Below are 13,681 nucleotides of genomic sequence, written 5' to 3'. Positions count from 1 at the left end.
ATTTAAGTCACATAAAGTTGTTATTTTCATAAACCTAACCAAGTTCTTTTGGTGCCAAAACCTAACCAAATCGTGACATTTTACAACGTTAACAATTAGTTTTATTACGAAGACTTACATGTCCAAAAACAGCGCTAAAGGGTACCCAAGGCGTTGAAAAAGCGAGGCCAAGGCGTCTTGACTGTCCATATGTGACAAGCTGGGAGTGAGAATGTGTTGGTCTTACGTAAGTTAAGTGATGCTACTTACATAACCTACATAACTTCACTAAAAATAATCAATGTTGACTTTTTGTTTGACATGGTAAACGAACACTAGTCTCCTGAGTGGTCCCCTCCGGTTTCTGGCTCACCCATCCACCTCTTCACTAAGATTTTTCTCATATTAACTATACACCTGCTTATAGATTTTAGAAATAACACTACAGGGCTTCCCCCAATGTCTTGAACTATGAGGCCACAGGGCTTTAGCCAGTGTGTTACAAACTGACACTAAGGGGTCTTGATCATGCGCCCATATGTGACAGCTTGGGAGTGAGAATGGAACATGCCTTGAAAGTGCCTATGGAAAATAATGGGAAAATCAAACAAGAAATAAGGAGTTTGACAAATAATCTTAGCTCATTTACTGGCCTTTCGAGAGCTTTCAGCTGGATCCCACAGCCTTCATCAGTCAAAGGAGTTTCCTCAGTGGTTACCAGGTGGTCGAAGCTGTGAGCGGGTTTGGTCTGGTGTTCACAGACAGCTCACAGAAACCAGAATTGTGCAAACAAGTGACGCACTCTGACTCATCCATCCACCCCAACCTCCTCTCCATTGTCTTTACTTCCTTTTTGCTCGTGTTCCTCAGCCTGATTCATTGTGTCTCCCTTGTCTGGTTGTATTTCTTTTCTTTGAAAAGTGTCTCATAAATAAAGTTTATTAATATTATTATGATGAGGTTTGGGGGCTTTGTGGTTCAGATCTTAATGTTCCCCTCAGAACGAACTGTTGTAACTTTGGTGATCCTCTGACTTTTCATTGAGCGCCATCATCGGGTCAACATGTCGATGTGTCAAACACTCCCCGCTGCTCCAGGACGCCTGAGAGAGACCTGTTGTTGTGGAGTAGTTTCAGGTATTGGTCAGGCCTCAGTGTTCACCTGCACCTGTGTGTTCCAGTGCCAGCCAGCCAGATCTGTCAGCTCAGCAGCTCCCTGCCAGACACTCATCACTACCGCATCATCAAGAACAACCTAATGAGGAGGAGTAACGGCACTACTGTCCTGCTCGGCCTTGTGGTCATTGTGGCTTCAAACAGCAGACTCAAAGGTCGTCCGACGCCAATTAACACAATGTTTTTCTTCTCTTTGACCTGGTTCTAAAATCTGTAATGTTTTGTTTTTGAACAAACCTGAGTGAAATTTGCCGCAGCATGCTGACAGTTCTTTCTTGCATTACATGTTAGAGGTCTGATTTGAAGGTAGTCTCCAGTGGTACCATGGTGGTCTTTTGTTTGTGTCTATCTCTGTATGAGCAATCAAGCGATGTGATAAACATTCCTGCCAACAGTTTCACGCTATTCTACATACAAGCCGAGAAACAGAGCAATACCAGGAAACTTTCGAGGGACCGGCTCCTGCAAGGTGGGAGGTCACCCGACCAATGGTTAGCCAAGCTAGCTCTACCAGAACTGCTTATTATTATTATCATGTTACTAAACACTGAGCTGTGCCCCCCTCCTCATCTGATATATCTCCACGCAAGACATTCTGAACAGAGCTGGTGGAATTTTTTTGCTCAGTGACATGAGGAAAAATACTTTTTAAAATCTGATTAACTACAAGCTTTGTTGCAATGATAACTATATTTTGGAGTCACAATAAATGCTGCAACTTTACCAAACATTTCTATTTTTTGGTTTCTCTTTGAGAGTTTGACTCATTTGACCCAAGGACAGTTTTGCGATTCTCTGCTGCTGCAGATCGTACTGGCTGCCTTTTAAGTTAAAGAAAAGTCTTATGTTTCTAAAAGATGTTTAAAAGTAGAGATGCATTCTGTGAGTAGATGTCATGGTGGTTCAAGAAATCACGCAGTAAGGTGTTTCCAAATATCCCTGGAAGAAAACCCCAAACCCCTCTTTACTTTAACATTCCTAATAACGCTGATAATTACCGGCTTCACGTCCCCAACGCTCTGTGGGTTCAGCATTGCAGACGCCCTCACTTTAATCACCTTGGTGTTTGGAGTAAGACACCACCGTGACTCCTGATAAATGGGGTATTTGTTGGAGCAGCAATGTCAGAAAACGGCACGAGATAATTGGATAGACTTTTGAAAAGTGAACTCTGCCTTTATGTTTATCTTGCAACACGAATTCACAAAAAACAAACATGACCTTCCAAATTGTTTGCACACTCACTTTCAGCGCTGCCAAGCCAAACACGGCCGAGCTGAGGTGTTTTCTTCTGATGCTGAAGCGAATGTGATGGGTTTTAATCCATTTGGCATGGGGATGACGCGCTGTTCTTTCACGGTCATCACATATCCTCCAAAAAACACACACACACACACACAAAACACACCCTCAAGCAATATCCTCTTTATAGTGTAGACCAGGCTGTGGTTTACACACACAAGGTTAGACAAGCAGGTGGCATGTTTGAATCCCCAGTCTGAGGGAAAATGATCAAGTGATGCTCTCACTGCAACTGTGGAGCAATCAATCACTTGTAATGACTGTAAAAATTAAAATAAGTAAGATTATCACGACTATATCTTCACCACGTACAGTATCTTCCTGGAGTCTCCACTGGTTGCCAAGAGCCAAGAAACAGTCTAAAAGAAAACCAAACTGCCACTTTTACACTTTGTTTTTTTGTTGGATTACATGAACGAGATGGAACGTGTTAATCAGTGAACTTAACAGGTGCTGGTAGGTGGATTTTGTTACATTTGGAAGGAGCTGTTTCCCCGTTTCCAGTCTTTATGCTAAGCTAAGCAACCGTTAACAGTATTTCCGAAACTGTTTTGCCATAAAAGTATGACCTGACTACAACATGCCAAACCCAGAGTGACATCAATGAATACCAAACTCTTCTCCCTCTACAGAGTTTAAGCACTGCACCCAGATGTGTGGTGGCAGGAGTTTTTCACTTTGAGGCAACTAACACTCTGACATGACAGGCATCAAACAGTATACAGTTCATTATTAGCTCACCATTTTTTTCACCAGTTTTATGAACTGACCGATGGACTGCAGATAAGCTGGGTGCCTCCTGAGCTGCCGCCACTCAACACATCATCAGTCTTCAGGTTTGTCAGCAGACACAAGCTGAGCCTTTCATAGTCATCAGCTTTCAACACCCATCGTTTTGTCCGCACCAACATAATTTAAATTCCTGATGGATATTTTATTATCTTGTCCATCTTGTTTTTGGCTTTCCAGACCTCCACTGCAGTTTCTTTAAATCCAGCTTGCAAATCTGTTGTAATATGTGGACTAATCTCTATTTCCTCTATCTCAAGATATATATACATTAGTAATACCTAATATGTGTTTTCCAGCTAGCTCTATGAACTCACTAGAATGCCATCTTGTTATAAATGACAGTAAGAAGGTAACAAGGTGAAACCAGCCTCTACATCGCTGCTACACAGGCACAGTGTGAGCGCCCTGTGGCTACAGCACACCAACAGTAACTCTTCAGGCAGCTTCTTTAATTGCTTCCATCTAACCTGGGACAGCGACTAACTGAACAAATTACTGCATAAATTAAAAACTTGTGGCTGCAGTTTTACTTTAGAGACACCAATCCACTGACACATGACACCATTATAAGCAACTGCACATGCAGGCATCTGTAGAGGTGTACGTGTCTGTAACACAGGAACAGTTATGAAGCAGATTTAGCCTGTTTCAAGTAACATGAGAAGAAAGAAGGAGAACAAAGCCACAAATACGGCTCATTGTTTTCAGATTTTATTGATTCTTCAGCGAAAAGCAACCAGATCAGCTTAAAGTGATCCTGTCCGTCTGCAAGTTGATTTGGCCGATACAAAAAGACACAGATCACCGCAGTTCACAGTAAACAAGGTGGTCCGGTGATGAGCACAACTCAACCAATGCTTCTGACAGGAGGTGAGAAAGACATTTCAATAAGCTGATGAAAAGCTACACACCTGCTTTCAAGTAGGTAAAAACATTTGAGGTGGTTTTGTCTTTAAAATCTTACTTTCACTTGGTGTTTCGAATTTTACCAAAAATGCAAAGTAACTATCCCAGGGTCCCAGACCCCCAGGAGCCCAAAGTCCCAGGTTCATTGAGTGTCAATTCATTTCTGATCATTTGTTGAGAAGTCGCACAACAATATCAACTAAGATGGGTTAGGCATTATTACTTAATCTTGAGGACTGTAGAGGGCCCCGTGTCAAAGTCTAGTCATAACTTGTCTTATTTGAGTTTGTATTTTGCTCACGTGGTACATTTTCTTAAGTGACACATAGGAAACATGGGCCCAGGTTTTATTATTCTTCCAGCACAGGAGTAGCTGGCTCCAAACATCTAAATCACCAAGCCCATCTCAGGTTATTTCAGCTATTCAAAAAAGATCTTTGTCAGCAAGATTAAGAATCTTCCTGTGCCAGAGCCAGAAACATTGCTACAGAAAAATGTGTGGACATGACGGATGCAGCTGTACAAGTCAACTTAACATATTTCTTTCGACTCCTGAATCAAAATATTGCTTTGATCCTTGAGACATCTGCTCTTGGCATCTGCTTCTGCAGCTTAAATGTTAACTGAAAATGACTTGCTGCTGATGTTAACTGTTTAAAATATGTGCAAAGTAACGGCTGAAATGAACACAATGTCAGACTGAACGAAGGAAGTGAAATTAAATGGCAGTTCAGTCTTCAGGATAGTTAGGAGTCACATCCTGTTAGCAGAAAGGTCACACAAGGCTGCTTCATGGGCTACATGTTCCAGTTAGCAGTTTCTGTTCCCTGAATGGAAAACTAACACTGTAAGGCACCACTGGGGCTCAGTTCTGTGCAGCTCCCAGATCATGCAGCACCAATAAAATGTCTAATCCCACATGAACATTGAATGCCACCAACAGACCGCAAAAAGAGCTGTAACAATGTGAACAACAATCCTGGTAAACATTTCAATCAATCAGTGGTTTCACTGTCTCTGTGGTCAACATCGCAACAACATTAGTGGCCAAGGGAGCAGTTTCCAGCAGCCATGAGAGCATTAATAAAGAGAACGAAGATATTAAAACTACAGAGACCCTTGGCTTGATGTTCATGGTCTGTTCATGGACGCCATAAGGAGAGAAACCACACATAATAACATTGTTCCCCTGGTTATAGAAAACCACATTGTGTTTAACCAAATTCTGAAGGTATTTAATGTTCACTGGGGGCCAACTAGGAAAACAAATCTTTCAGGATCAGGAACTTTGGGGAAACTCAAGCTTGAGTGGAACATGCAACATTCTCACTTAAAAACCTCAAAAACAGGTTTGGCCGATTAGTGCAATGGCTGCCATGATTTTCCATTTGAAGTGTCAAAACCCTTACTTGGATATGTGCCAATCTCTTTGTATGGGAGCATATGTGACATCAAACTGTATGGGAGAGTTGGCAGTTTATTGTTTCCTCGCTAAAGGCAATGGATCATACCTAATGGATGTAAACATATACATTTTTCCTGGTTAAGTTCCTGTCTCCGCTTTTGGCATGCGTTCAATCCTCCAATCAGCCCTCAAAGCAATGCGTGCTTCCTGTTCCTATAATTTCATTTACTGTTGTCTGGTCTTTGACTGCAGGTATTTGTGTGCCGGTGCCCAAAAGATTGCATACTTTGTGTACATGTGCAAGTATTCATGGAAATGTCTGTGATAGTTTGCATCTGTGGCCCCAGAAACCACAAGAAAAACCTCAGACTCGACATTGTTTGGAGACTGCCAAGCCATGGTTCAATTTCTTGCTCTGTTATGAGAGAGTCTGCCCGGCTCCACAGGGTCTGACAATATTTGACAATATACAGGCTGAAGAGCTGCCTAATCCGTGAGCTGGCTGTTTGAATTGGCGGAGAAGTCACCCTGCAGGTAGAAGCCTCCTAAAATCAGATTCAGTGTGATCGTGTAAGCAGTTAGGACACAATCTGGGGTTGAAACACGCCAGTGAGCATTTCACGCCCATCGTGTTGTTCTAGCCTTGGTAGACTCAAGTTTCTTGGGAGGTAACAAAGGTGCTGAGGCAACATGATAGCCAATGTAAACTCTCAGCCTAATTTGGAAATTTTTAAACCCAAATGTCTCCAGTTTGAATCCCCAGATAGGCTGAAAAAACCTGACACGCTCTCCACCAACAACCCCCGATGAGCCGCTCAGGGAAGTTTGTGGACCTGCTGCAGGCTTTGCAAAGTTATAGGGTTATGAGCTTTTCCCCACTTGTTTCAAAGATGAAAAATCGAATGAAAGGAACTTAGCAAGATTATGCTGGCAAAACCCATTTTTGCCTGTTCTTAAGTCAGAAACACAGGAGAGAAATCTACTTACATCAGACTCAGAAGATCAGCAGGACAGTTTTTCCACTCGCTCACCACTCAGTTAATATTTTTCACTTTTACTTGAGAAAAGACTTTGAAGAGGAGGACTGACCTTTGAGCTTGGCAAACGTAACACTGTCTTGAATAATGAGTTTGGCATGGGCTGCTGGAGTGTAAACTTCCTCGAATCCAATAAAGACTGAGACTGAGCTGCAAACGTTATCCTGAACTCTGATCCAGTATCACACAGGACCAGCACCCACACAGTGCATGTTTTTTAATATAACCTGTAATCACATAGTAAGCTAATGATATGCTAACTCTTGGCCTTGAATGTAACCCTAGGTTAGCTTACATTAGAGCAGAAAAAAAAACAATGTTTAATCCATTACTACATGTTTTTTGGTTTAAGATTGGTGATAAAAACAATCGTTGGACAATCAGACGATAGCTTTAGCTATCTGCAGCTATCTCCACTCTTTTAACTGTATCTAAAAAGTCATGTGTGTGTGGCCAACACATTCTCACTCTCGACTCGTCACATATTGATGCCTGGTGAAGGCCCTTTTGCGTCGCTTTTTAACGCCCTGGGAACCCCTTTAGCATCATTTAGAGACGTTTAAGGCTCCGCGGTCAAATTAGCAACGCTTAGCAACAACAAATATGCAACGTCTGGTAATGTTAGCAACAATACATTTACAACGTCTGGTTAGACTTTCAAAATAAAATGCTAGCTTTTAAACATCGTCATTTTGAAATGGCACGTTATTAAAGTGAAATGTTGCAGTTTGGTTGGGTTATGCAACAAATCTACTTGGTTAGGGTTAGGAAAAGATCATGGTTTGGGTTAAAATAACTAGGTAGGTCAGTTAACACGTAAGTTAACTTATGTCAAATGTTAATGTTGACTTTTTGTTTCACACAAGACACAAACCCCGATCTCCTAGTTCAAAGTCCGGGTTCTGGCCCTCCACCCACTCCAACCACCTCCTTACTCAGTCTGTTCTGTTAAATATCATATACCTACCTTTACTGTCACAAATTGACGCTACAGGGCTTCCCCCACTGCATTGAACTACGACGCTGTAGGGATCCCCAGTGCGTTACAAACTGACACCGAAGGGTCTTGGCCATGCGTCCATATGTCGGGGTCGGGGAGTGAGAACGGGTTGGTGTGGCCAGTTAACTGTGTTCAGTTGCTAGGTAATGCTTATGTGCCATGGACGCAGCAGGTGTAGCTTTCTGAGCTTTCACTGGAATAAATTGGCCGTGCTTTGGATTGTTCTGCCATCATTTAATACATAAGTGGGATAAACTATTTTTATTTGAGGAAGAACACTGGCTTTCCACTCGTGCCACGCTGTGGACAAACGTAAATATTAATGATACCAGATGTTGTGAATGTCTGGTTAAAGAAGGTTTTAAAAAGTTATGGCTTCAAGACGCACAGATTGAGTTTTAGAACATATTTCCCTGGCTCTGTCAGTCACTCCTGTAGTTATATGGGCTACTGGGTTTTCTCCAGTGTCCAAGGTGTTTAAAGAATGAAACTGTAGTGTTGTTCCAGGTTCAAAAGCTCTGTTTTCTGCAGGAAACCCTAATAGGCCTCAGATGTTTGGCGGTGACAAAATGAAAAGGACACAAAACAAGCAGCAGAGATTAAGACCAACAGAGAAGGGGGGATAGAGGAGAATAAAAATGGACAGAGTAGTTAGAGTGAAGTTAGTGTCAGGGCCGCGCACCGGTATTTCCCCTCAGTTCTCCTGTGCTCCCCTTTCGGCCTGTTTTTACATTGTTCACACTGCCAGCCCAAATCAGTTTTTTGGCATGTTCAGATTGAATCCAGACTGATTATAGAAAGTCCGGACAAACTGGATCCAAGCCACATTTGGAGGTTGTTTGAAATGCAATACAGATCTACAGATGCTGAAATAGGATTTCAACGTGCCTTTTGCGTCAAACGTCAAATTCAGAGTGATCTGAGTGTATCAGAGCGGCTGGACAGAATCTCTGCTGCAATCCATGCCTGTTTGGAGGACGAGATGATGAATCTCCATTTCCCATCTTCGTCTCACCAGCGTACGTATTGACTGGATCTGATCTGTTTACTTGCAAATAACAGTGCGGACAGTCTGTCTTAAACAGAAACAAACTGGAATTGCCTGCAGTCTCATGAAAGCCGTTGTCTGTGTGAGTGTGTTGCTCCCTCTCCTGGCTCTTGATTGATGACCTGCACACCATCAGGTCATCAGCCTTAGTATTTCAACCCCACAGGCTCTACACCCTGTCACTATCAGATTGTTATCTTAACTTCAGTAACAGTTACGACCAGGCCTCTGGCTCTACAATCTTTGCAATTAGTATTCCCTGTGCTCTTTTGACCTGAACAAATGCTTGTCTGTTTAACGGTGCAGGGTCGGTCTGCCTGCCTCTCCCTTGCTTCCTTTGCCTGCCAAGCCGCCCTGCCGGTCCCTCCCTTCAACCCATCTCCATCCATCTTCCAAACTTCACCCTACCTCTGTGTCTGTGTCCTGTTCTTGGGTCCACTCCTGAACTAAACGTTCACGTAACACTCAAAGCCAGGAAAGCAGAGAAAGACTGTGCATACTCACTTAAAGCACCCCTCTTTCAGAGTTGAACGAAAGCTTAATGAGTGGAAATGAGTGGATTTAGGGCTGGTCAGGATTCAAAACCACAAGCCGATTTCATAATGAGGAGGTCAGGTTAAGGAGCTACACCCCTCTCTTCAGGCAACATGCCCGCCTGCCTTAAGGTTTTATCTCCACATCTTTTGAACTTATTAAAACTACACTGCGTCTTTGAAAACAACTTCTTTGGGCATGTTTTTTTTTTTTTGACAAGAACCATATGTTTATATAGTATGTGAAGATAAACCATGTGGCATGTGGTTGTTTTTCCAGATAGCACAAAACTGTTACTTTAACTAGACTTATGTGGATACTACAGCCACAGGTATTGTTTCAATTGTATGCAATTGTTCAATTCAGCGGGGGAATAACTATGATTGCTCAGGTAAAAGAGCTTACTGTGTAACTAATGTGCAGAAATTGTAGTCAAATTAGACCTGATGCTGAGCCGTTTTGATGTGTATTATGCATGTCTGGAAAGTAATTGAACGAATAATAACGTGTACTGCTGTTTAACTTGAAATACTGGTTTAAGAGAGGATGTTTTTTGTATTTAACCCACAAGAAGGAGGCTTTAGGGGAAATATTAAATAGCCTTATGTTGTCAGCTCAATGGTTGAATGACTTTTGGTTACACTTTAAAACTGCTTTGACTTTCTGTAAACAGATTATTATTATTATTATTAACTGGCCCATCACACCTGAGCTTCTGTGAGACATTAAAAGTCAGAAAGCATTAGTAAAAGGCAACTGTGTGAAACAGAAAGGTGAAGTCTTAGAAAAAATAAGTGGTTGTTATGTTGGTGTGCCTTTGTGTTGTGACGCTGAGCAGAGAACTGCAGCATAGTCACCATAACACTGCTAACGTTCATGTGTGCCACAATCACCATCTTCTTTTAGTGTGGTAACTAATATTTGCTAAATAATACAAAAAATAAAAATACAGCTAAGGCTGATGGGAATGTCAGTTTTTAGTACAGTTTTTCTCACTCACTTTGGTACATTTCTCAAATCATCATCATCATCAACATTTGCAAAACAGTAAGTGCATTTCTCAAAACATATAAACATATCATGAATACATTTATTCATTTAGCTGACGCTTTTATCCAAAGCAACTTACAATTGCTATACATGTCAGAGGTCGCACGCCTCTGGAGCAACGAGGGGTTAAGTGTCTTGCTCAGGGACACAATGGTGGATAGAAAATATGATTGACAGATCTAGACTCTCTCTCTCTCTCTCTCTCTCTCCTCTGCTCACTGTGTATTGTTACTGTTCAATGTGTGTGGTATTGTGTGTATCAGGTGAATGGTCTGAGGGCTGTGTTGCTACGGTAGTATGTTGTGATTGGTTGTTGTCTATTCTTATTTTGTCTATGCATCATGGTCTGTGCAAAACAACACTTCGTTCAGCTGTATTTGAATGTGGAGAATGACAATAAAGTTTGACTTTATTTAACTTTGATTTTGACAACGTCTTCAGCCATTCTGCATGTAGTGACTTATGCAATGAACTTGTGCCTAGATGTTTTGGGGGGGTCAGACTATTCAACTGAGAACCGGTATTATACATTATTGGGATCAGCATGACATAAGCAATTGATAATGTGGGAAACAGCAGATAATTGTACATTATCATTCGCATCAATGTGTCAAAGCTTTTGCAATTTGTTCAAAACAATGAGAAAGTGCTTTTACGGTGTGCACAAGTGATGAGATGATGTGGAGGTTGGACAAGTAGCTTTGAGAATTTCTATTCTGATCTGAAATGTACCAAGGCGAGTGAGAAAAACTGTAAGACATAGACAAAACACTATTTGATACACTGAAACTTTGACTGAAGTGATTACAAATCATCCTGAGGGGAACATAAATGTCTGTACCAAATTTTATGGTAATCCATCAAATATTTGTCCAGATATTTTACTGCAAACCTGCTGGAGGTGCTAGAGGAAAAGAAATTACTGAACCATGTACCAAATGTTGTTGTAATCCATCTAGCACATGTGGATTTATTCCAATGGCTAAATGATAAATGTGAGCTGCTGGTAGCACTAAAACAAAAAGTGAGGAGATCAATAAAGACTTTTATCATCTGGAGATCATGAATATCTGTACACATTTCTGTAGCAAAGCCACTGATATTTCACTCTAGAACAAAGTGTCAGACCGGCGGGCGACACTACCATCCCTAAAGGCCCGGTACGAACTTAGCCAGTAAAAACAGATGGCCTACAACAGACACATAATGACATCCTTTATCACCTTCTTTTGAAGTCAACAAGAGCATCCCTTTGTCAAAATCCATTTGTTTGATCAAATTACCCCACAGCATTCCTGGAAAGGTCCTCACCCAGTGTAAAAAAATATTCACACAGCACAAGTCAGACGAATGGAGGTTAAAAGGGGCCCCCGCAGCTACATTTTGCCCTTGGCCCTTCTAGCAGGTAAATCTGGCCATGTCTACACCCTTAAAAGGTATGCAATTGGCCATTTAAAAAAAAAGGTAGAAAAAAAAACAAGTTCCAAGAATAAGATCCAAAATGAGGACAAACACAAGGAGGAATGATTTTTTAAAAATCAGCTCACTTGATAATGTGTCAGGCGGCAGAAAGAATGCATACTTCCACACTGTACATGCAAGATGTTAATCGATTGTCTTCATCGCAATAAAACGTAAAGAGAGTGAGTTGCTTAACTTATATCCAAGCTCTAATCTGCCAAAAGGCAGCACCTCACCTCAAACTCTTTAAATGTCCCATCCTCATATGAACCCTATCTGGAGCTACAGATATTAAAGATTGCTTTACCTTGGTGCTGATGGATCAACATCAGAGTTGAGGTGAGAAGCCAAAAGTAAGGGAAGTCCATCCTGCTTGCCTCCTCAGCGTCCAGGTGAGAAATTTGCTGAAAGCACCTCACGTAAAATTCCTTGCAGTCGCTCCCTTCTTCCAGTAATAAAAGCAGCAGAGAAGAGCCCAAAGATATTTAAAACATACAAGGCGCAGAAAGGCACACCTGAGCTTACGAAGGTTCCCAGTCAACACTCGAAAAAAGAGAAACGTCCTCTTGGTCCAGTCAGGTAAGTGTTGCAGTCTGCAACAGCTGCCACCCAGGTGCAGTTCTAAGGCAACGCTGGTTCAGGGTATTGAACTGTGTCCAGAGGGGCTCTGAGGCTGCAGTTGTTTCCAGACGGAGGGAGGATAATGTGACCAGTTGGGAGCACAGCTGTATTAGGTTGTGTCATAACAGATGCAGAGAAGCGAACTGCAGGAGGGAAGAGAGGAGGAGGAGGAGGACACAAAGGGGAGGTTGGATCTGCAGCGAGACACCTCCACACTTTTGAACGTCATTAATTACAGCCTCCTCCGCCCGCCGCTGACCGGTGTCATGCTCTCATGCTTTCTCTCCCACTGTGGTCTCATTCATTGTGGCTCTGACTCAGTGAGCATCTCTCTGCTTTTTTATTCTCCTTAGAATCTTAAATCTCTCCCTGTTGTTTAGTATGTAGCCTACATGTCTTTATCCGTGTGTTTGAGGCAACAGATGAAGGAATGTTATCCTGCCGATGTAGACAATCACTGACCCCAACAACAACAGCTGTGATGTTGAAAGTGAAAAGCAGATAGATAGATAAGTATCATCCCTAACATTTGTTTTAAAAGTTCATGTTGCTGTAACATATCAAAATATCTGGTGTTTAGACTTTAACCCTGCTTAGAAATCCAGTGGCTGAGTTTGAGAATAGGCACAGTTCTCTGTTTCTGAAGGTGAAAGGCGATATTATAACTAGTTCTGGTTATCAAACTGGTTCGCAGGTTCCAAGGGTTTTTACTGAGCTGTGAAAAAGCCTTCTCTTACTTTGCTCCCTGGTCTTGGAATAACTTAAAAAACTTACTACATCAAATGTTCTAGTCCCATTAAATGAAGTGAAAGCCACGTTAAAATGCTAGTAACTGAGAAATGTAACTGCAAGGGAGTTGTAGGTGGGGTTAATGACTGATGACCAGGGGAAACATACAGGATTTATGTAGGTAAATAAGAGAGACGAGAGTACACTGATGCTTTTGTGCTGACTTCAATCATTCCTTTCATTTCAGTTAAATTCATCTTGGCTCTTTTTTTAGTTGTTGTTCCCCAAATATTGTTGATGACTGATAAGAATTTAACCTGTTTACGTGTGGTGGGGGACGTAGGTGTCATTTACACTGGGGATGCTGGGGATAATGCACGAAGAAAGGTTTATTTGCACAGCAAGACGTGAATAAGAATGTGCTCCCCTCGATATAAATAAAGACATTTCCACCATAAATTGGGGCAGAATATGTCTCCAGAATGCAGCAATAAAGTTGAAAAAAAGTTTAAAAGGTTTGAGAACCACCGGGTTAAAGGATTGAGTATTTTTAAACCATTTTTCACATTTGATTAGTAGGTTAGTTTGGAATGAGTGCAGTAGATGTTTCAGCGGAACTGGCTGCAGTGGCTGCGGCGTATA

The 13,681-nt window shown here is 41.8% G+C and overlaps 1 protein-coding gene across 1 annotated transcript in view; it reads right to left on the bottom strand.

Moving 5' to 3' along the window:
• si:ch211-202p1.5 (uncharacterized protein LOC103909337 homolog) overlaps nucleotides 1-12,402 on the bottom strand; it is a 28,452-nt gene extending 16,050 nt beyond the window's left edge. The window contains exon 1 of the mRNA XM_038727818.1: nucleotides 11,997-12,402. Coding sequence (XP_038583746.1) covers nucleotides 11,997-12,057 — 61 coding nt within the window. The 5' untranslated portion in view covers nucleotides 12,058-12,402. The remainder of the gene's footprint in view (nucleotides 1-11,996) is intronic.
• Nucleotides 12,403-13,681: the final 1,279 nt, after the last annotated feature.

The sequence above is a fragment of the Micropterus salmoides genome, unplaced genomic scaffold (genome assembly GCF_014851395.1).
Source record: "Micropterus salmoides isolate LMB-PRFRI ecotype aquatic unplaced genomic scaffold, ASM1485139v1 Ms_hic_scaffold_18, whole genome shotgun sequence".
NCBI classification, from domain to species: Eukaryota; Metazoa; Chordata; class Actinopteri; order Centrarchiformes; family Centrarchidae; genus Micropterus; species Micropterus salmoides.
The sequence above is the reverse complement of the archived record's forward strand: the minus strand, read 5'-3'. Positions and strand labels throughout refer to the sequence as shown.